The 22,830-nt window shown below is 43.1% G+C and overlaps 8 protein-coding genes across 10 annotated transcripts; 4 read left to right on the forward strand and 4 right to left on the reverse strand.

The window, feature by feature from the left end:
- Window positions 1–763: 763 nt before the first annotated feature.
- LOC115763807 (probable ribonuclease ZC3H12B) lies at window positions 764–2,586 on the forward strand. Its single transcript, XM_030706551.1, has one exon. It carries the CDS (start codon window positions 900–902, stop codon window positions 2,562–2,564), a length of 1,665 nt encoding a protein of 554 aa, XP_030562411.1. The 5' UTR covers window positions 764–899; the 3' UTR covers window positions 2,565–2,586.
- Window positions 2,529–4,556, reverse strand: LOC115763808 (zinc finger protein 250). Its single transcript, XM_030706552.1, has 5 exons — window positions 4,318–4,556; window positions 3,340–4,238; window positions 3,143–3,277; window positions 2,972–3,082; window positions 2,529–2,909 (listed from the first exon to the last, which is right to left on the reverse strand). Exons 1-5 carry the CDS (start codon window positions 4,462–4,464, stop codon window positions 2,762–2,764), a joined length of 1,440 nt encoding a protein of 479 aa, XP_030562412.1. The 5' UTR covers window positions 4,465–4,556; the 3' UTR covers window positions 2,529–2,761.
- A 302-nt stretch (window positions 4,557–4,858) lies between these two features.
- On the forward strand, window positions 4,859–6,581 carry LOC115763821 (zinc finger protein 2). The gene is made up of 5 exons (XM_030706571.1): window positions 4,859–5,084; window positions 5,145–5,965; window positions 6,029–6,163; window positions 6,220–6,330; window positions 6,391–6,581. The coding sequence occupies exons 1-5, from the start codon at window positions 4,938–4,940 to the stop codon at window positions 6,557–6,559; spliced, it is 1,383 nt and encodes a 460-aa protein (XP_030562431.1). The 5' UTR covers window positions 4,859–4,937; the 3' UTR covers window positions 6,560–6,581.
- Window positions 6,582–6,915: 334 nt separating this feature from the next.
- Window positions 6,916–8,056, reverse strand: LOC115763822 (zinc finger protein 184). Its single transcript, XM_030706572.1, has 4 exons — window positions 7,919–8,056; window positions 7,393–7,856; window positions 7,204–7,338; window positions 6,916–7,150 (listed from the first exon to the last, which is right to left on the reverse strand). Exons 1-4 carry the CDS (start codon window positions 8,030–8,032, stop codon window positions 6,925–6,927), a joined length of 939 nt encoding a protein of 312 aa, XP_030562432.1. The 5' UTR covers window positions 8,033–8,056; the 3' UTR covers window positions 6,916–6,924.
- A 303-nt stretch (window positions 8,057–8,359) lies between these two features.
- Window positions 8,360–9,789, forward strand: LOC115763713 (zinc finger protein 544). The gene is made up of 4 exons (XM_030706406.1): window positions 8,360–8,566; window positions 8,621–9,066; window positions 9,134–9,268; window positions 9,327–9,789. The coding sequence occupies exons 1-4, from the start codon at window positions 8,414–8,416 to the stop codon at window positions 9,589–9,591; spliced, it is 999 nt and encodes a 332-aa protein (XP_030562266.1). The 5' UTR covers window positions 8,360–8,413; the 3' UTR covers window positions 9,592–9,789.
- A 27-nt stretch (window positions 9,790–9,816) lies between these two features.
- LOC115763710 (phagocyte signaling-impaired protein) lies at window positions 9,817–14,276 on the reverse strand. The gene is made up of 8 exons (XM_030706404.1): window positions 13,879–14,276; window positions 13,701–13,795; window positions 13,500–13,629; window positions 12,409–12,901; window positions 11,956–12,352; window positions 10,587–11,900; window positions 10,320–10,515; window positions 9,817–10,263 (listed from the first exon to the last, which is right to left on the reverse strand). The coding sequence occupies exons 1-8, from the start codon at window positions 13,940–13,942 to the stop codon at window positions 10,079–10,081; spliced, it is 2,874 nt and encodes a 957-aa protein (XP_030562264.1). The 5' UTR covers window positions 13,943–14,276; the 3' UTR covers window positions 9,817–10,078.
- A 126-nt stretch (window positions 14,277–14,402) lies between these two features.
- LOC115763712 (N-acetylglucosaminyl-phosphatidylinositol de-N-acetylase) lies at window positions 14,403–16,264 on the forward strand. The gene is made up of 5 exons (XM_030706405.1): window positions 14,403–14,500; window positions 14,846–15,356; window positions 15,440–15,730; window positions 15,928–16,021; window positions 16,080–16,264. The coding sequence occupies exons 2-5, from the start codon at window positions 14,870–14,872 to the stop codon at window positions 16,255–16,257; spliced, it is 1,050 nt and encodes a 349-aa protein (XP_030562265.1). The 5' UTR covers window positions 14,403–14,500; window positions 14,846–14,869; the 3' UTR covers window positions 16,258–16,264.
- Window positions 16,265–17,117: 853 nt separating this feature from the next.
- LOC115763709 lies at window positions 17,118–22,575 on the reverse strand. 3 transcript variants are annotated; one of them, XM_030706402.1, is made up of 6 exons: window positions 22,410–22,566; window positions 19,587–21,635; window positions 18,596–19,556; window positions 18,304–18,531; window positions 17,470–18,250; window positions 17,118–17,419 (listed from the first exon to the last, which is right to left on the reverse strand). In XM_030706402.1, exons 1-6 carry the CDS (start codon window positions 22,443–22,445, stop codon window positions 17,227–17,229), a joined length of 4,248 nt encoding a protein of 1,415 aa, XP_030562262.1. In that variant the 5' UTR covers window positions 22,446–22,566; the 3' UTR covers window positions 17,118–17,226. The 3 variants fall into 3 exon arrangements, with proteins under 3 accessions (XP_030562262.1, XP_030562261.1, XP_030562263.1); XM_030706401.1 differs by having other exon boundaries at window positions 18,596–21,635; window positions 22,410–22,565; XM_030706403.1 differs by lacking the exons at window positions 17,118–17,419; window positions 17,470–18,250 and having other exon boundaries at window positions 18,448–18,535; window positions 18,596–21,635; window positions 22,410–22,575.
- Between the last annotated feature and the right edge of the window lie 255 nt (window positions 22,576–22,830).

Consider the following 22,830-nt stretch of genomic DNA (forward strand, 5'->3'; position numbering starts at 1 on the left):
TGCTGCTGTCACAGTAATTGCCACGAAAATGAAACGAAATTAATGAATTACTTTATTGTCGTTGAAATACGTGTGTTTTCTATGCATTTAATCTATTGAAAATCTCTATATTTACCCGAATAGATGTGACCACTACTAATAAATAGTATTATATTTATTGTACGAGTAGTTTAATTAGAATGCAGCGCACTCTTTTTTCATGAAAAGAGGGACCAAACCATACAACAAACAAAGATAAACAATGTGTACTTTATTTTAAAAAGTGAGATCTATAAATGTTAACAACGACTACTCTTAAATGTTATATACTTATATGGATTGTAGCGAATTTGTTAAAATAAAAATTATATGCGATATTATATTGTACACCACAATAAAAATCTATTTATGCATGGCTTATGTGATTTCTTATCTTATAGTGTTGAGCTCAAATTGAAATTGGCGCGTGAATTAGTTATCGGTGCTGTGCTGAACAACGACCAACGGACCACGATAGTTATCGCTTAAGTAACAGATTGATATCGATAAGCTAACAGAGATTTGACTAGAGAGCTGATTGGCAAGTTAATTGGCTGCTGTTAAATTTCAATATGAGCTTCCGCGTAATTTACCTGCTAAAAAACCGCCTGCGAATACATTTTTGTTATGAAATCCTAAAGTTTATTTTAAAAGTGGCTAATGTTAAATAGTAGCTGGTATTCATAATTGCTTGCTGTTATTAACAGTTGAACGTTATGCGCCGTTATGTTAACAACATATCTGTTTGGCAACAACAACAAAATGTAAAAAGACGGAACTTGTTGCAAAAATCGCCTAAATTGTTTAAAAAACTAAAAAGGGCACACAAAGGACAAGCAATATAAAGTGTTGCAGTAGTTAGTAGAGGCTCAGAAAACTAAATGCGCATTAAAATGGATTATGAAGTGCCCGAGCAACAAAAACAGCAGCAACACCAACAGCTACAGCAACAACAACAGCAGCAAAAACAGCAGCAGCAGCAAAAACAACAACAAAGCGCCAACAAGTTGTATGCGAGAAAGCCACAGACGTCGCACCACCAGCAGCAGCAAGAAAGCAGCGACGATGATGATTTGAGCAGCGCCGAGCGCAAGAATCTGGAATTTGCACAAAAATTGGGCTACAGCGAACAGTCTATACACACGGCGCTCACACGCCTCGGCTCAGAGGCTAAACAAAATGAGCTGCTGGCGGAACTGATCAAACTGACCGCAGATGCACCACGGCCAGCACCATCCAACAGCAGCAGCAACAACAACAGCAACCATGTGCCACCCGCCAGCAGCGGCAGCAGTTCGCTGCGCCACATCGTCATTGATGGCAGCAATGTGGCGTTGTCGCATGGTAACAACACCATCTTCAGCTGTCGCGGTATACGCATTTGTGTTGAGTGGTTTCGGCAGCGCGGCCATAGTCACATAACAGCATTTGTGCCCAACTGGCGCAAGGAGCTGGCGAACAACAATATAACCGAACAGGAGCTGCTCTATGAGCTGGAGCATGAGCGCGTTCTGGTCTTTACACCATCTCGGCATTTGGATGGTAAGCGCGTCTCCTGCTACGATGATCGCTTCATACTCAAACTGGCGGTGGAAACGGATGGCATTGTGGTGTCCAATGATAATTATCGCGATCTGCTGCTGGAGAGCAACGAGTTCCGCAAAGTGGTTCAGGAACGCCTGCTAATGTACTCATTTGTAGATGACATATTTATGCCGCCCGACGATCCGCTGGGTCGCGCTGGCCCCACCTTGGATATGTTTTTGCGCACACAGACCCAGCAGAAGATGACGGATGCACAGCAGCAATTGTGTCCATATGGCAAAAAATGCACTTACGGTCAGAAGTGCAAGTTTCGACATCAAACGGCACAGCTGCAGCTGCAGCGTCTGCCGCTCCAGGTCTCGCACAGTGCTCCACTGCACAGCAACGGCGGGCAGCAATTGCTGGCTAACAGCAACAGTAGCAACAATGCCAAGCTGGCGGCGCTGGCACGCACCAAATCAAATACAATAGAAAAAATCTCGCAACAGCAGCAGCAGCAGCAGCAGCAGCAACAACAGCTCTGTCATTCCTTCACCAGCCAGCTGGAGCTGGGCAGCAATAATTGCGATGTGGAGCCGGCACAGCAGCTGAATCGCCACAAAAAGCTGCAACGGCAGGCGCCGCCGCCTACCTATCGACTGCTGGTGCCCACATACAGCGCGCCACAACAGCCGGCGCTAGGCAACAACAACTATCAACATCAGTATCTGACGCGGACACCATCCGCACCGTTAACGGACCAACATCAGGCCGCCAAGTTGTCGCCATCGCTGTCAATGCCCGCACATAATCTAGCCCATCTGTCCGCCTCCGATTCGCGTATCAACGAGGAGCTACACACGTCGCAGACAACACGCGAGGAACAGCGTCGTCTGTTGCGCTACCATTTAGGCAGCCTGTTTCCGCAGCATCAGGTGCATGCGGTGCTGCAACTATATCCCGAAGAGACCGACGCCAAGACCATCTGTGCAGCAATACTTAATTTATTTCCGCATAATTAGACTAAAACTTAGGCTAGACGCAAACTTCACAATGGAGCTGCGTTCGTAAATTATTTCAATTTTACTTGTTACAGTTAAATGTTTCATAATCAATTACGTATTTGTAATTCATATATTTATATATGCATTTATATATCTATACATAACCACACGTTGTAAATATGTATATGTATATATGTCTAAATGTTTTAATGTGTTTACAGCTCCAGGCCGGCCTTGGCCGCCGTATAAATGGGATACAGATCCTCCATATTGGAATTGACAACACCGCTGCGACGATCGTGGGTAATTCTATGATTGCGCAGCTTATACGCTTGCGGAAAGCCCTTTCCACAGATTTCGCAGCTGTCAATGAAATGGAAATTTAATAAAAACAATGAACTAGGAGCTTCATAGAAGCTACTTACACATGCGGCTTCTCGCCCGTGTGTATCATCTTGTGGAATTTTAGTGTGTTCGTGTAGGTAAATGTCTTGTGGCACACATCGCACTCATAGGGACGCTCGTTAGTATGAATGCTGCAAATTTTCAACAAGTAATTACACATAAGTAAACCTACGACGCCGGCTATAACTTACCGATGATGTTTATTGCGTGTGGAAAGATCCGCAAAGGCGGCCGGGCAATAGCTGCACTTGTAGGGCCGATTGCCCGTGTGCGTGTTCATGTGTCGAGCCAGCTGCTGCGCCTGGGCAAAGCAATGACCGCAGATTCTATAAAAAAAAAATATTCATTCAATAATCAAACTGGAAAAGTAAGTTGCTGGCATGCTTACTCGCACTCGTGAGGCTTGACGCCAGAATGCACTTTAATGTGCTCGGTAAGACGACTCTGCGATGGATACATATTGCCGCAAATATCGCATATGTATTTAAATTCCTTCTTATCGCCCACGAGAATTTTGTGGCCACCTTTAGTCTTAATTCCGGTGGTCTTGCGCACTGTTGTCTCCCCGAAGGTGATGCTCTCATCGGGATTCAGTATAATGTTTGTCGTGGTGACGCTACATTTCTGACGTTTAATATTACTAAATGACGTTTTGCCAGTCGCTACTTTGCGCGTATTCACACGTCGCTTGGCCCCAGCGCTGGCGGAGCGTGTGGAGATCGTACGCGGTTTGACTGGCAGAAATTCTTCGTCAGATGAATTTTGCACTTCTATTTCATCCTCGTGTGCACTTTCCGTTAACTGATCCTGATCTAACTGATCAAGATACTCAATGTTTGCCGACAGACCCGACATTGAATGCTCGCCCATGTCATCGTCTTCATCTTCACCGTTTCCCTCCTCCTCATAGTGGGCGGGCTGTTCGGTGACCAGCTCACCTTCATACGCTTCATATACATCGTACAGTTCCTCAATAATACCATCCTCCTCCACCTGTTCACTTTTCACATGCACCAGTCTTTCTTTGACATCCTCGTTTACATCATTGTTCTCTTCACTGCCCACCAACGCATGTCCCTCGCTGAGTTCTGTGCCCGCTGGATCATTAGCTACACCCAGCACATTGCCATCCTCCTCTGCCGACAGTTGCTCCACCACAACAGGCGCTATGAATTGCCTCAGATGTTTGTAGGAGCGCTGGCAAACTCGCCGAAACTTGAACGCAATGTGTAAATTCTTTAAGCACTTGTCGCATATCTTGTCTGGATAATGATCGAATTTTTTTATCTGAAAACAGTACACATGGCATTAGTATCAATATAATTATGCTTATTTATTTATATTTTTATCATGTTGGTCAGCTTACAGGTACGCCGCCGCATTCCAAAATCATGTTGGTCAGATCTTTGGATGCGTCGTCATTGAAAATGCTACCCATCGATTCCTTGGGCTGCTGCAAGCACACGCGGCATACTATCCATTTTTGTGTTGTTGTAGTCGTTGTTGTTGGCATCGCTTAAAATTTTACTACCGCAAGGAATGCACAAATATTCAATTATTTCTAACCGACGCCAAAAATTGTTAAATAAAAATATTAAAGGCAAAAATCCAAGCTGTTTGCGCTGTTGTGTGAATGGTAGCTATTAGGGCGACCATCACAACATTGTATTTGGTATTTTTTGTAGTGCCATTTTTTTTTTTAGCTTTATAATTCCAATCTCTTCAAATATATATGCATAATTAAGTTTAAAGTGCTATTTAAACATGACTAGAGTACATATTCCTGGCTCATTTTCTATTATTTGTAAAAATATTTGTTAAAAAGTACATTTCATTAAAAATACTAAATAGATAAATACTAAAAATAAGTATGTGAATAGTGCGCAGTGAATGGCAAGCACAGCAAGAGACGCTTCCATTATTGTTATAATTTGCCAAAATAAAAGTTTTCCTTGTATTTGTATGATTTGCAACAATTAGATAGTTATGAAAACCGAATTAAATGAAAAATGGATAGTCTGTCGGGTATGCCTTAACAATCCCAACGAGGGCGAAGATATATTGCAAGACATATTTAGCCAAAATGCCAGCACCCGCCTAGATCAGATGCTGCACATCTGTGCTGGGATCCCCGTATGTATTAATAATATCATCCACGGCAAGTTCTTACAATTACAATTTGAAATTTTTCAGGTCAGCGTTGATGATAATTTTCCCGACAAAATGTGCAGCAAATGCGTGCGAGTGCTGCGCGTGGCTTATAAATTTCGCCTGACTTGCCAGAGATCGCATCAGCATATTGCGGACATGCTGTCCACGGATATGGACACGCACCTGGGAGCGGGCGATGATGAAGAGGCTGAGGCCGAGGCCATTGCACGTGCTTGGGAGGAGCAGACAAATCCAATTAACGCACAAATTAAGCTTGAACACGACGTTGAAGATACGGCTTCCGAATTTATTAATTACGTAGTCTCGGGTGATGATACGGATGCCATTGTTTATGATGCCACCAACACGGAGGATGAGCAAAATGCCGTTGTCTATGATGGCGCAACAGTTGTTGAGGTGGCGGAGGCAGAAATCGAGACAGAAACAGACACCGAAAACTTTGCCGAATATGAAGAGCTGGAGGTCTTGGCGGCCGAATCAATGCCCCCAAGCAGCAGCACAGAACAAACTACCAGGAGCACACGGCGAATTGTCTGGACCGAGGTGCCAGATGACGATGTCACCCAGGACATCTTAAGCTCCGATGACGACAGCTATTTGCCGGAGGCTAAAGCGCAGCCGCGCCTTCTAAATCGCGTACGACAGCCGCGCAAAGTACAACAGCGTCCCAAGATGACGACGAGCTCAATAAACGGCGAGCACGAGGAGAAGAAAATGGGGCGCAAGCCGCGAGACAAGCACTCCAATTATATTTGCGATGTTTGTGGCAATATTTATCCTTCCCAGGCAAGGCTGACCGAGCACATGAAATTCCATAGTGGCGTCAAACCGCATGAGTGCGAGTAGGTTTTGCATAACTCAAAAAACCTTTAAACATCTTAAATAATCCATTGTACACTCGGCAGAATTTGTGGTCGCGGGTTTGTTCAGAACCAGCAGCTGGTGCGGCACATGAACACACACACTGGCAATCGACCCTATAAATGCAATTTTTGTCCAGCTGCATTCGCCGATCGCTCCACCAAGACCAAGCATCATCGGTGAGCACCGAAGTCACAATTTACTATTGTACAATCTAATTAATGCATATCCACAGCATACATACGAAGGAGCGCCCATACGAATGCGATGTGTGCCTTAAAACCTTTACCTATTCAGACAATCTGAAATTCCATAAGATGATACATACAGGTGAAAAACCGCACGTGTAAGTTTTGTGTAATCACATATTAATCTCCGAGCTAACAATTTCACTTTGCATTTGCAGTTGTGATCTGTGCGGAAAAGGTTTTGTTAAGGCATATAAAATGCGTTTGCATCGTGTGACGCACGAAAAACGAGGACCCTGGAAGCCAGTTGACTTGGATATGGAGACAACGGAACGTATTAAGGATGACATGTCCGATATGGTTATTGGCATTTTGCCATCGGCTTAGGCCTCGTACAAATAATTTTAAAGTTAGCCTTTATTTGATATTATTTAATAAGTTGTGTGCTAATTGTTTTTTGATTCCTTAAAAGGAGCATTCATAATTGATCCCATTTATACAACAAAAAATAAGCCAAATTATTATTGTAAAACCAATTATACAACTGTTTTCCATTAATGATCTTTTAGATTGAATACAGTGATAAAGTTTTGATTCAGTTTTAGTATAAGCTACAGACTATTATAATTTTGTCTTAAAACGTGTTACGCATAGACAAAAATTCATATCTTGGGTCAATTGTAAATAGGACTTGATTTCTTATCTTGACATTGTACTACAAGTGCCTGCTTAAGTTCTAATCCAACTGGCCATTACTCCTCCTCCAACGTAATCACAGCAATGTCCAGCTGTTTGTGTGCCCTGTGTGAGCGTTCGTGTGTGTTCTTGTGATGAGCTTGGGAAAACCGTCGACCGCAAAATTGACAGCTGAATGGTCGCTCGCCAGTATGGATCTTCAGATGTACGCTAAGCACATTGGAGTAGGCAAAGGACTTCTGGCAGTACTTACATTTATATGGCCTTTCGTTTGTGTGGATGCTAAAAAAAACAGACATATAAATACAAGAAAGGATTCAAATGCAGTACTTTACCGTTGATGCTTAATCCGCGTGGAGGGATCTGCAAAGGAGGCATCACAATAATCACATTTGTATGGGCGCAGCCCAGTATGTGAGTTCATGTGCCGCGCTAGTTGTGGCGTCTGACGAAAACGCTTATGACAAATTCTACATAATGAACAGGATTAGAGCCAGTGAGAGCAGTTAATTTGGTCAACTTACTCGCATTCGTGCGGCTTGTGCAGGCTGTGTAGCTTAAGATGCATAGTTAGCTTTACTTTCTCCGTGTAGACATTATTGCAGATGTTGCAAACATAGGTGAGGGCCAGAGGTTTGGTGGTCTCTGGGTTAGATGTGGCTGGCACTTCAGCAACGGTGCGATTACGACGCTTGGGCCTGTGAGCGAAAACAGTTCTTGGCGCTGGATTTTCAGGTTTTATTGTGATGCCATCTGTGCTGCCCTGGCTGCCTGAAATGCTAGCCGTTTCCAGTGTCACGTCGTAGGATTCGATAAACTCCGTTTCACTGGCGCTGTCCAACTGCATTTGCTGCTGCGTCTGTTCCTTTTTGAGCTTTTGCAGTTGCCTCTCTGTCTGCTGGCACATAGAACGCAGCTTCAAAGCAGCACGCAGCAGCAAGGCACAGCTTGTGCATATTTTATTCGGTATTCGATCATCTTGTGTTAACTGGAGATGATATTATTATATTGCAATTTTGTATTTTAACTACATTTATTATTATTGCTTACCAGCACACCCGTGCATTGTTCTATTTGTGAAAAGAAATCGGACGCCGTGGGTATAAGCGTCTCAGTTTTCGGATGCAGCAAACAAATCCTGCAATTTGTTCCCGTATTGTCCATAGTGCTCAACTACAATGTTGTGGACAATTAGGGTTGCTGTACAAATATAAATATATCGATGCTTCTATATTTTGGTATCGACTTCGATATAGTTTTCTTAAGTTTAAACCGTTCGCAATGAAGACAAAAAGGTAGTTCTATAAACAATTTGTGTTCATTTTACTTACATATCAAAATTAATTAGATATTTATATATTTGAAAAAATTAACACTTTTCTGTTATAGAATCGATACTTTATAGATAAATGACTGATTCTTTGCTATCGATTACGATAATTAAAGTCTCGCGATATTTTTTATAAATATGGTATTTTTCAAAATATAAACATCGCCAATTCAAGCTGAAGTAAAAATAATAAAAATATTTAAAGTAATTGTATAATGGCAACAACTGAGCTCTTAATGGACATTGCAGCCGTGTGTAGAATTTGCCTACAGGACAGCGATACACATATGGTATCCATCTACGAGCGCGATGAGGAGCACCATGGTGTCTCCATATGTGAGAAAATTGAAAACTGCAGCGGGATTACGGTAGGGTTTCTGTTTTCTCCGAAGAGTAAAAGCTATAAATTATATTTTTTTTAGATGGTACGCACCTCAGAGCTGCCCACCCGCATTTGCTTGAAATGTCGCGCGTTTCTAACGCTGGCGCACAAATTCCGACAGATTTGCCGGCACTCAGATAATTTCTTGCGCGAATACATATGCAAAGAACTAAGAGATGAGGAGATAGAAACGCTGCAGCAGCAGGTTGTAGATGCACCGGCAGCACAAACGTACGAACAATTGGAAGTGGAGGTTCTGGAAGAAGGCACTTGGTGCAATGACGAACTGATCGAAGAAGTGCCCACCAATCTTGTGCCTGAAGTGGAAACAAATGTCATATTGTTGCCAGCCGAAGAGACTGTGCCCACACACGCATCCGCTGGCAAGCCACATGTTTGCGACATTTGTGGAAACAGTTATCCACGCAAGAGCACACTCGACACGCACCTGCGACGACACAACAATGAACGACCATATGAGTGCGAGTAAGTTATGTCGTATAGAATCTTAAAAATTGCTATCCAACTTGCCTCCTACTCTTTTTCCACTTAGAATCTGCCAAAAGTCATTCCATGTCAACTATCAGCTAATGCGGCATATTCGCCAGCACACAGGCGCTCGACCCTATAGCTGCCAATATTGTCAGCGCAGTTTTACTGATCGCACATCTTTAGTCAAGCATGAACGGTATGTGCAACAGATATGTGTTAACATTTTAATTTAAACCTGTATTTTGCACTTGTAGCACCCATCGCAATGAACGTCCCTATGCGTGCGGAACCTGTGGCAAGTCTTTTACGTATGCCAATGTGCTGAAGGTGCACTACAAAACGCACACCGGCGAGAAGCCACACATATGCAGACTGTGCAACAAAAGCTTTGCACGCCATCACAATTTGGTGGCTCACCTCCATACGCAACAGCATAGCAACGATCCCCGCACCTCTGCCTATTTACAAACGCTCAAGGCCATCAACGCTGGCAGCAATGTAGCTGCAGAGAATTTTTGAAAGTATCACAGGTGTCTAATCTAATAAGAAACGGCAAGAACGTGTATCTTTGTTTACTAACGATTATTTTTCGATATACTCCCATACGATTGAGACCTTCAGTTCTGATGGGAGCTATATAATATATCTATTGAGGTCTCTGCTTTGAAAATTTGATGAGAAAAATGTTTCTGTTAAATGCATTAAATTTAAGATAATTTATAGGATTTGATCTCATTTTATTTTAACTTATGTATCGTTTTATTTCTTTTTTTAATTTGATCAAGCACGTTTTAAGTTTACCAACTGTTGTATAAAAAATGCCGAAAAAATGTGCACAATAATGTAATTTGATTGGTGATTGTAATTAGATGAAATAGTGTATTATAGGGTAGCGAGCTTGTTTAAAATATTAAATAACAAATTGGGCTGGATGACTGGAAATATAGATAGCGCAACTGGGGAAGATAAATCAAGACTTTGCACAGCAAAGTCAATGGGGGAAGTCCTATTTGCCAATCATGCGTATTTTGTCTTTTAACAAATTGCGCAACTCGGTGACCATTAGCTCATGGGACTCCTTAAACGTGGCTGACACATCGCCTATTAACGTAGCCTCCACCTCTGGTTTCAGTGACATGTCGGCCATGAACGAGCTCAGGTCTCGCGGCAGTGTAGGCGGTTTCCAGATGCCTATGGATTCAATATTATTAGTTCAATATGCTGTTTTAATTATAGGATTAACTTACGTATAGCTGCATCACAGGCCTCCAGTTTATGTTTCAACTGACGCATCAGTTCCTGCAGCATTTGGCTGCGCTCCTTTTCGCTAATCGGCTCCTGTGATTTGTTATCAGCCGATGCTTTCTTTTTTGTTTTTGTCTTTGCGCTGCATTGCAGCTTGTCATTTAGCACCGATAGCAGGAAGGCATAAAGTGAGAGTATCTGCAATTATATATAAATGAAGAGTTTACATCAAACAATCTGACTGTACAATACCCACAACTTTAACTAACCTCTAAACAGGCGGCCACCTTTTGTTGATGTTCGCGCCGCTTCCAAAGACCATCCATGCCATTCCATTCATTGCTCTCCGTGATTGTCTGCACGCACAGCTCCATGACGGCAGCAACATTCTCGCTGACCTGCTTGCACTGCAGTGCCAGCTGCGATGCACCACTGTAAAGATCCAGCACCAGCTGGGCCAAGTCATCAAAAAAACGCTCGTATGGTATCTCTAGCAGCAGATGAAGACGCGTGGGCTGCAAATTGACTAGAAAACGTTGCGATAGCGGCTTATAATTCATTAGACGCAGACGCTGATACAGGCCCGTCCATGATGTGCGTAAAAGTTCCAGCGTCGCTAAATCCTCGCCCGGCGCTAGCGTCGTCGTTTTGTTGTTCGAAATGGCTAGCTTTTCGCTGGGCGGTGGATGATACAAGTCAATAAAGGAGGCAAACAAGCGTAAAAGCAGTGAGCGCAATTGTAGCACCTCGATCTCTTGTTCGTATGACTCCATACGCTCAGCTTCCGTGTTATCCAAATGCAGTGGATCCCAGCGTATTATTGCCTGCAAATCACGATTGTCGCTTAACTCATGCCAGGCTATGCGATCCTCGGCCGGCTCTATGCTCATGGCCACATAGGCTGATAGATTTTGCTGAATGTTGCCATAGCAGCTGACTAGATCGCACAGCTGAGCCTCCACTGAGCAGGCCACATAAAGCAGACTGTTTGTGAGGCGCTCCTTGAAGTTCATAAACTCCTCCATTTTTGAGAATGTGCAGAAGCGATAGGTCAACGCTATATACTCCAGGCGCTCCTTATAGCTATTGGTGAAGAACTTCAATGTGGTATCGTAGCAATTACGCACGCCGGAAAAACGGCCGGACAGCGGCAAAAGGTTGCAGTGCACATATCCCATAGAGTCTAACTGGATTTGCTTAATGTCCAAATAGTCGTACATCTCTTGTGCGCCGACCATACATCCGAACATGTGATAGATTTTTAAACTGAGCAGCTTAATATGGAAATTGCTGGTGCTATTGCGCAACACATATTGCAGCAGGCATAACGCTTCGAATAGCTGATCCGATTTGTGTTCCCGCATGGAAATATCGTACATAACATTAGCCGCCAGCAGTGCATACGGATCCGAGGGTCCCATTTCCGTAGACAGCAGCTGTTTGCCAAATGAACTATGCCCATGCTCATAGTGTAACTTGAGCGCCGTATAAAAGGCTAGCATATGTTCTGTGGCCAGCTCAATGTGAGCGCCACACATGCGAGAAATTTGCAGAGCACAAATATGCTTCTGCATGTGCTCCTTCTACAAACAGAAAGTTAATTAGATAAATGTATAAATAATTTATAGCATTACTAACATTTTGCGGCAAGCTGTTAGAACTAATGCCGCTTTCTAGTAGTAGTTTGTTGGCCAGCGATTGACGTTGCTCCATGCTTATGGAGGGTAGAAACAGTGCTATGTCGTGGGTGCAGCAGGATTTATCGCCAAACAGGTTAAAATACTCAATGATCAGTTCGTCAAAGTCACCGATAAGCTCCTGTGCCGGCAGCTGTTTCGCACGCATGCGCTGGTGCAGCTCCAGACGTGCCAAATATGGACCACGAGTCTTGCGCGTCGATGACTCAATGATGTGCAATAGAAAATCAAGGCAAGTGTTGAGCGTAAAAATCGGCTGATCCTGTTCTACGTGCTGCTGCTTCAACAACTCGAAGCAGCTTTCCAGATACTCCTTGTAGTAGTCCCAGCGATCGCGACTGCGTACGAGCAACATTTTTTAATTATACTTACGCATTAAGTCTTAGGTACTTACTCGGCTTCGAGAAGTTGTTGCAGTAGCTTGTTCAGTGCCAGCCAGTTGCCCAGCTCCTTAAGCAGCTCGAACTTCATGTTAACGGGCGCGCCAGGATATAATTTGGCGCACAGCTCACCGGTTAGGAAATCCCAGGCATCCTGGTACTTGCTCTGTAGCTTTAATATGTGCAAATACAGGAAAGCCTCCTGCTCTGTCTCCAGCTTGCCCTCCTTGATGTGCTTGTCAACCATGCGTTGGGCCAGCGCCAAATAAAGCTTACGCTTCTCGGGAATGCAGCTTTCAGGGCCACGTATGCCTTGAAATACCACACTAATAACAGACCAAAAGTAATAGGCATTCTTTGGCTGGGCCTTGTACAGCTGCAGGGCAACCGCTTGCTGCGCCTTGTAATCCTCGACGCGCACATGCGATACGAATAGATGTGCCAGCAGCTCCTCATTGCCCGGATTCTGTTTGACAGCGTGCTGATAGAGTTCAACTATCTTGTCCACTGCAAGGTCAGAGAAGGTAATTTGATTAGTTGAATTAATGATGATTAATCGAACTGAGCAGCAATTAGTTGCACAATGTTAGTTGCACAAAAAATGAGGGCTGCAGTCGTATGTACTCGAATAGTAGATACCATGTAAACAGCTGGAAATTGGCGTAACATTAATTGTCGAATGAAAAATAAAACTTAATATGCGAGCGGCTACATTCCAGACGGACAGCTGTGTGGAAACGTGGGTGGCTATAACGACTGTTTATGTTAATCAAGGGTATAAGGATATACTTTAGTATATGTTTTTGTGCCCATTACTTGCATATGTACATTATCAAACCCTTTTACTCAACTTATGGGCACCGGGTAAAATATATAGATGCACACCAGGTACATAAAGATCAGTTTGATTTCTTGGCACGCGCATTTTTACCCGTCCGCCTGTCGTCCCGCCAGCAATCATTGCTTTAGCTAATTTCTGCGCAAATGAAAGCGAGTGCGAAGGCAATTTTAATTGCCTGACCGTGTGCGCGTGCCAAGAAATATACTTATAAATATGAAACGGTCGCCAATGGTAGATAGATGTGTGTGTGTCTGTCTCTCTTACGTTGTTCCATTTCGCGATAGCAAAAGGAGAGCACCTGCAACGTGGAATCGTCTACGGGCTTCTCTTCGGCTACGGTTTGCAGGCAGCTATGGCTCTCTTCGTAGCGGCCCAGGCGTAGCAACGATAATCCCTAGACATGGTCAAGAAAATTCAAAGATTTCAAATGCGTTCAGATGATATATTTCTTGGCTGCCGTTTTACCTTGAGAGCACGTGCGCAGAGTAAATTTGGATGTTTGCGTAGCAGTTTTTCCGATTCCTGTAGTGCCTTACGATTGTTCCCTACTTCCAGATTATCTGTAAATTGTTGAGCAAAAGGCAACATCAATATTGATGTAATATATATATATATATATATATATATAAACAATTTGACTAACCGTAGACCGGCCGTAGTCGTCGCTCGAACAATGCCGAATCCATGCCCTGCTGCTGGTGTGCCATTGCTTTTGATTAATATTGCTGCAGGTGACGGTCTCTCTAACCACACGTTGCTGCTGCTGTTTTCAGCTGTTTCCACTTTTAACCTAATTACAGCAGGCCACAAGCAACGCACACGCTTTTTGTTGTATTTTTTATTGTAGATTTTTTTGGTGTCTCCCAAATGCCGCTTGAATTAAACCCGGCACGTTTGGCTGTCTGCTGAATTGGGTAGCATTCGCACCACTCTGGCGGGAAATTCGGGAGCAGTTAAAGGCATATAAAACACAATAAAATTATTGTACAAATTATTAACTAGCAAATTTTTTGAATCAAAAAAATTTTATTGCTCCTTCATTAATTCGGCACTAGAGGTGCATATGAAGCGATATATCGATAGCTTGTTTTTGTTATCTGCTTGGCACTATCGCCTATCGATTACGCCTGCATTGAACAGCTGACAGCTGCTGATGATGGCAATCAGTCTCACGACATACAGCTGTATAGACGCTTGCGCTTTCTATTTTCACACAGATGTGCCAATGCATCCAGAATCAAGTTGACCTCGTTTAGCACGTACAGGTGATTACATGAATCTTTTCAAATTAGTTGCTTAGCTGTCGTGTATATACGCATGGACACGATATTCGGGCTCTGGCATTTCACGCGCTCATCCCTAGTTGTTGCCCCCCATGAAATAACACGCAGCGCAAAAATAAAATGCAATTTTTTTAGTGCAACCGCGTAGATTACGAAGCCATTTAAAGTATTAAATTACACAATAAGTTGAATTATTTAGGTGTTTTTTAGTTTAGTATTATTAAATAATTGGTTTTAAGCGCACAGCAACTGAAGCGAAACACATACTTTTGTTAAATTTTATTTTTTGTCCATTTTTGGTGAAAAATTTTGCCAAACGAAAATCAGCACAAACGCAGCAAACGCAATGAAATGAAATTTAGCTGGCTAAGCGAATACTTGGCCAATTTAATAAACGCTAGTGCTTTACACGAGGCTGTCACACGCCCATTCACCGAGCTACGCCTGGAACTGCTGAGCCCGCAAGCCATCTATTGCCGCATCAAGTCCACATCAGCTGAAGCACTGGAGCATTTACTGATTGCATGTGCGGTATACTTGCTAGTATGCCTGGGCCTCTACAAGCTAACCTTTTGGCTTTCGGCTTCAGTAACTGGCGTACCAGAGGAAAGGAAGGAGCAGCATGGCGGCAACGATGACAACGCCAGCAATGGCTTGCGCAATGCCCTGCAAAATGGTCTGCGTTTGCGTAGCGTTCATCTGCCCAAGACGGCGTTAATGGGTCGCGTTCTTTTGGTCATCGCACATCCGGATGACGAATGCATGTTCTTTGGTCCGCTGATCTACTCGCTGACACAGCGCGATGGCTGTCAGGTGTACGTGTTATGCCTGTCAAATGGTGAGAAATACCTGCATCCCCTGCCGCTTTCATGAAACCATCAGGCTAATAAACCAATTAAATTTCCACATTTCCATCATTAGGCAACTATGATCAGCAGGCTCAATTCCGGCGAGAGGAGCTATTTCGGGCATGTAAACGTTTGGGCATTGCCGAATCGAATGTTATATTAGTGAATGCCACCAATTTGCCAGATGATCCGAATGTTGAATGGCGAACGGATGCGGTTGCCAGCTTTATATTGCATACCGTTGAGAGTCTTGATATAAAGGCGATATTCACCTTCGATCGCGATGGGGTCAGCTCTCATCCCAATCATTGTGCTGTGTATTATGCTGCCGCTTCTTTGTGCTTAGCCAATTTATTGCCTAAGGGTGAGTCACGGGTTGGCAGCGGCAGCAACAACCAAAACACAACAAACCGTCTACAGACCGCATTGCACATGTTAATTGTCATGTTAATTGTAGCCGCTATTGTTGTTTTTGTTGTTGTTTTGCTAACGTTACGTTTTCTAATTATAGCCATAATTTTTCATATTTTTGGTACACATTTTTTATGTGCCATATTGCAGCTTGTAAGTTCTATACGCTAGACTCGATCAATTTGGTACGCAAATATTTATCGATCTTTGATTTGCTGTGCACCTGCTTTATGTCCACGCATTGGTATGTATGACATATTTTTCGGTATTAAGATCATCTAATATAGCTTGTCCTATACCAGGTGCATACTCAGCTGGAAAGAGGCGTCTGTGATCAGAGGCGCCATGCTAGAGCATCAGTCGCAAATGAAATGGTTCCGTTGGCTCTATATCTACACATCGCGGTACATGTACATCAATTCACTGCGCGAAATAAACCTCTCGGACGTCGAGTTGGAAATGCAAATACACGATCATTAAAAACAAAGCAAGCAAGAATACCATGTTTTATGAAAAGTTCAATGAATGCATTGTAAAAAAAAAAAACAACACCAAAAGAGAAACTACCTACAAAAGTGAACGCTTGACCGTAGCGTCAAGCTTAGCTATTTTTTTAAACTGACGATTCTACTATAATTATATATATGTGCTACCATAACTTACATTATAGCGTAAGTGCTTTGTTCTAGCCAAATTCAACTGCTTTTTGGTACGAACACAAAAAGTGGTTTAAACAAATAGACAAAACCACCCAGGGAACAAGAATTACGTGTAAACAGACATAGAAACCAGATGCAGTCCAGAAATCAGTCACAGGCACTCTTACATACCTACATACATATCTTTGCATATTGATTAGTTAGCTCTTAATCTATTATTTATACTCAAATGTCCAAACGCGATGCAGCTAAAGTGACAGAAATGAAAACTGCACTATGCTATTGTTTATGTTTACGATTATGTTATGTTTGATTTTTATAATTTTCGTTGATTTGTTGTGTGCACATTGATTCCTTTAGCATACAATTAAAATGCACGTCTCAGTTTAGTTGCGTATGTAAATTTGTAAAATAGTTTGTTGTAAGCAGCGAAGTACAATAATTTTTATAAATATATAACTTACGAACAGGTCGTTAAATAGTCTATAATGAGAGAGATTCATAGATGCTGAGATACAAAATGTTAAATATTGTGTATTTTAAAACAAGCATAAATAAAAACCTCACGCAATTATACACGTCTGCTCAATTTGTCCTCATCGTCCTCCGCCTAATATTCCTAAGGATATGCTGGCGGTCAGGCGAGTTGCCAGTAGTCATGGCGTTTAAGAGTGAAAATTGTATCAAATGTATTATTTTTTATTACACCGCCATTTGGTCTTTATGTACAGCATTACCTTAAGAGAACAAAAAATTTTTATTATCGATCAATTGGTCTTTGAAATTGATTTTAGTTTTTTTTGAACAGTCCCCCGATGTTAGTTTCTTCTATATTATTAACGATAATTTTTCGCAAGCCAACGTTCGACTCATGCTGTGCACTTTTAAACGCATCCTCTATCATGCTCCATGAAAACGTTTTGGCAATGAATTTATGCATTGGTGCGCGACCAGATTTCATAAGTTGCAAGGCCGTTGGATACCTACAAACGGGTGGGATTAATTTAAATTCTAAGATTTGTATTCCACTTACATATTGGCGGAACGAAAGCTTGGTATTAGGCGTATGTTCTTCATGAGTATGTCGAGAGCATTGAAACTGGCACATTCGGATTCGCATTCGGCTAGTACACAGATACCACATGGTTGCAATGCCATCACGGTCAAATTCATGGTCATCGGCGTGATGGCGCAGTTGATGGCACAATTGGGCCATTCTTGGAATTTGCTGTACACTGCTTCGAGCACCTCACCGAAAAGTGCATTCGTATCAAAGTGTATTATATTGAAGCCAAATTCCTTTCTTATCATTTCCAGTGAGGAGCTCATGGTCCCAGCAATGGTCACTTTTCGGGCGCCAATTGCCGACGCACACATCGCCGCCGCAACTGCTGTGGGGGTGGAGCCAATGATCAATACGTTGCTTGTGGGCGAGATGTTGGCCTTGAAGCATGCCTGACAGCCCATTGCCAGCGTTTGGGTGAGTGTGCCTTCTTCCATGCTAATATTATCGGGCAGTCTATGACATAGATCAGCCGGATGCGACTGATGGGTAGCCAAGAAACCGTTGTATACCAGATCGGCGCAGATGTTATACAAGCCCCGTTTGCAATAATCACAAACGCCACAGGACAGCGCCGATTCCATGACGACACGATCACCTACATGTAAATGTTGAACACAGCTACCAACCTGCTCCACAAAGCCGGTGGCATCGTGACCCAAGGTCATGCCCTCCAGATCCCGATTTGCATTCTCATATACATGTATATCCGATCCAGTGAGTGCTATCGAGCCAGTGCTAATAAGGACATCTGTTTGAAGACAGATTAGAATCTGTAGTATGCATTTCACATGGGAGTCTTACCGAATGGTTTTAGCTCCGGTCTCGGCAGGTGCTCTTTACATATTTGATACGATGCGGGTATGCGTATGACCTCAATCACAGAGTCTGGCAATTCCTCATCGGATGGACACATTTTCAATGCTGCCTTATTGATCTGCGAGTTGTAGCCCCTTTTGCTGTGCGCTGAATTGCTGTGCATGCGCATTTGGTTAATAGTGAAAGAGCCCGTGGTAAGGAGCTTATTTCTTTCTATCTACAAGTAATGGACATAGTTAGTGTGGTATTATTTAATACGTTGAGTTAACACACGCACCTTTATCTTTTTTGTCCTTCTCTTTATTTACCATGCATATGGGGGGCAGCTGCTTCTTTGGTTTCTTGGGCACCACGGTTCTTGGCTTCTTTTCCGATTTGTCGCATTTTTTGCGCGGAAACTTAACTTCGTCACATTTGCCAGTACAGAATACCTTTGGACATTCTGTTCCAAACTTCTCATAGCAATCTGTACGCAGACCCGTACGCGCCTTAATGTGCTTGCGTTTCTTTATGCTGGGCTTGTCAGCCAGAGCTGCACATTTGCTATCGCCCGCCTTTAACTCCTTACCCTTCTTGGACTTCTTACTATAGCCACGCTGGATTAGTTGACGCACATTCAACGATCTGATGCCCCAGGCGCCCATCTGTGTGATGGTGGGCATGCCGCCGTAATGCCGGCGCACAAGAGTCGAGTAGACCGAGAATTTCGCGGGCGACTTGAGGTAGTTGCTCTCGTTTAGGGGGCAAGAGGAATTCATTTTTTGCTCAGCTGGTAGAGCACTGTAGTGGCACACCGTGGTGTAGGTCCTCAGATTATGCATTAAATTTGAACTACTCTTCTCTGAGAACACTTGGGGACTATGGTTAAATATGGCTGTTGACATGAAACGGTTGGGGTTGCGGATGAAGGGTATATGCGAGCTGTTGGAATGATAGAATTTTGAGACGGGGCTACTAAATGTGGAATATTTCTTTTTGCAAGGATCCTCTTTGGGACATTTATCCTTTTTGTCTTTACTTGCGCAAGAAACTTTCTTTTTATCGCCCTTTTTAAACTTGGCGCAAGGGTCTTTCTTCTTGTCGCCTTTGCCTCCCTTTTTATCACCTCCATTTTTGGCACAAGGATCCTTCTTTTTGCATGGATCATCCTTTTTATCGTCTTTTTTGGCGCACTTATCCTTTTTATCGTCTTTTTTGGCGCACTTATCCTTCTTATCGTCTTTTTTGGCGCACTTATCCTTCTTATCGTCTTTTTTGGCGCACTTATCCTTTTTATCGTCTTTTTTGGCGCAAGGATCTTTCTTCTTATCTCCGTTGCCGCCCTTCTTAAACTTTGCGCATGGGTCCTTCTTCTTATCATCTTTACCCTTTTTGTCGTCCTTAGCACATTTATCCTTTTTATCGTCCTTTTTAGCGCAAGGATCCTTCTTTTTGCATGGGTCCTCTTTAGCACATTTATCCTTTTTATCGTCCTTTTTAGCGCATGGATCCTTCTTTTTGCATGGGTCCTCTTTAGCACATTTATCCTTTTTATCGTCCTTTTTAGCGCATGGATCCTTCTTTTTGCATGGGTCCTCTTTAGCACATTTATCCTTTTTATCGTCTTTTTTAGCGCAAGGATCTTTTTTTTCACCTCCCTTCTTGCCGCCGGCACCATTCTTGGCACAGGGATCTTTCTTGTCACTAGCACATTTATTGGCACTGCTATCTTTTTTGTCACCGGAACTCTTGGCAGTTATTTCGACGGTCCGAAGCGCTTTCTTCTTTTGCGTCTTTTTTTTCGGTTCCTGTGGACGCTTGCACGGATCTTCCTTGCAGGGGTCATCGAGTAGCGGGCACTTCTTGGGGCACTTCTTTTTTGGCTTGATAACAGGATATTTGCATCCATCCTTTAAGTACGGGCTCTGAACATCCGGCACAGGCACTGTACTCATTCTGGGACGGTGATGATGCTGCTTCATGCGCTTCATCGCCTGATTGCGTTTCATTGCCATGCGAGCATTTGCCGCAGTCTTGGCCTTGGGAGTCGGCATCGGCATCGACTCTGCCGTCTCTGGCTGCTGTTCGGCAGCGTTGTCGGAGGAAAATCCACTCTGTAGCGCCGTGCTGCATACGCTGGCGGCAATGGAGGTGACTGCATCATTGTATTCTGGCAACAGTGCTTCGGTCAGTTGATCTGGATTGAGCTTGTCCGCATCAATTTGAACCGTGCCTTTGATCAGGGCATTGAAGCGCAGTGGTACCGTATTCAGTGGTGCGTTTTCTGGATCTGCTTCTACTTTGGTTTCTAGAAAGACCATCGCATCGTTGCCCAATGTGGCCTCCGTTTTTTCGGGTGCGTCGCCATTCATTATGGCATCGCGCACGTTGGACATGTCCATTTCAAAGGACAAATGCATGGATGCAATGGCCATTTCGTTAAGACGCTGGCCCAGGCTGTCTGGCACCTCAATGCTGATTTGATCCACATGGGGCTCTACACTGGCGACCGTTTCATCTACCTCTGGCTGTGCGCTGGCACAGATCTGCGTTTCCTTTGGATCACCCAAGGGTATAACATTGGGCATCGGCTGTGGCATTGTACCGGGTGAAGTGCTGGGCGTTGTGCTTGGTGCATTCGGTGTGCTCGGAGTAAATGGCACGCTAGGCGCTATTGGTGTTACCTCCACATCGGTGGCCACGTTGCTTAGAGCCGCGGTAGCCGCCTGCATATCTTGCTGCTCCGATGCATTTTTACTGGCGGCCGAAGAGCCTACAGCATCGATGCCCTTCACATAGCCCTCGAAGAAGTTCAATTTCTCCTTGCTGACTGGCTGCTCCTCGATAGCAGGAGTCTCTTCTTTGCTTTCCTGGTTAAAGTCCTCGATCATGCTGTTGGTAAAGGCGTCGATCTCATTGGCGTGCATGCGCAGCTGATTAAGCGCCTCCAGCGTGTTCCTCAAGCTCTCGATATCCTGATTGGCCAAGTCCAATGGTACAATCACAATCTTCAGTTGCTTGCCATCTTTGGCCTCGGGTATGATAATGCCAACGGGCACAACATTTGGTGCCCCATCGGCGGCCTCGCTTGGCGTTCCGCTAAAGCTGATCCTTTTGCGCAGCATATCCACATTGGTGTTCGGACTGAAGACGCCCGGCGTCCGTTGGGAATATAAATGGACGTGTATCATTGTTGGCACAGATGGCAGGAATTCCACCAACTGCGGCGGTTGCCAACAGACGCAGTTCGAGCAGATTTTCTTCCATTGCTTGCAGCTGCCATGGAGCAGACGATGGGGTCTACAGATTGGCGCGTGATAGCTCAGACACCGGGAGATCTGTGAAAGATATGTCGCCATGCGATTGCAATTTAGCACCTCTTATTTTTAAATTTTGAATTTTGAATTTGGTTTAAATTAAATTTGATGGGCGTTCACTTTGAATTTAGAGTTGGGAACAAAATTGAGTTACTTTAAATTTTGAAGAGATATTAAAAATTATGCCACAAATACAAATAAAAAGGCAATGTTAGTTGGTTGGCGCATAGAAGCTAACTGAAATAGTTTCCTATTCCACATAGGCAAGTCCAAATGTCTTCCAACTGATTTCTCAACGCCTACTCGGATAGAAAACCGAACTTATTTTCTTATAAATTCCTGCCAAGATTTTTTCTAATCTAAGTAGTATATCTATGCATGTTAATAACTTATTTTTGCTATTTATGTTATATCCAATTTAAAAAAATCGTACCTTTGTACAATTCAAACCTCTTGCGGGCCTCTTGAGGGCACCTCAACCTGTTTTCTGACGCTACGCCATCAGATTTCCTTATTATACATTATTTTTGCTTTTTTCTATATGAAAAAGAGTATTTTGCATAGAGTCGAACCAAAGTCCGCTCGCTTGCTAGCTCGAGGCCTTAATATTTTGGCCTTAATTTATATACAAACTATATATTAAGATTTTTAAATTATATTTGTCTGCGGTAAACGCCTTGTGATTTATTGACCTAATTGAGACTGTCCTATTGGCGTTCTGCAGCACTTAATTGTACCATGAACCCATTAAAGACGGGTAAAAAGGGCATTATGTTTTTTTTTTCAATTACTCACATGCAGAAAATGTGTTACTTTCCCAAAAAGACGCATATTTGTATCCAATATCTTGAAATAGAAAATTATTTAACGGGCGAAAGTAAAACTGCAAACCGATTGACTGCAAATATAATTAAACATTAACCAAAACTCTTGAAAAATAATTGATAGAGAAGGAATATATATTTTTATTAGAACATTACACCAAAATTTAGAATTTCGAAAAAGTTCAGTTTATACATATATTTTTTTAAAAAAAAAAATATTTTGAAGTGTGTTCTCAAAGAGATGTGTGTGAAGACTAAACTAAATATTCAACACTAACTGTGATAACTAACTGTGTACGCCCACTACGATGTGTAGGCTAAGTAACTGAAACGAAAACCTGGAATAATGTTCAAGTTGGGAGTGCCCGACTAAGAGATGCCCTGAACACAGC

Source organism: Drosophila novamexicana, unplaced genomic scaffold (assembly GCF_003285875.2).
Source record: "Drosophila novamexicana strain 15010-1031.04,08,12 unplaced genomic scaffold, DnovRS2.1 tig00000770-arrow-pilon, whole genome shotgun sequence".
NCBI classification, from domain to species: Eukaryota; Metazoa; Arthropoda; class Insecta; order Diptera; family Drosophilidae; genus Drosophila; species Drosophila novamexicana.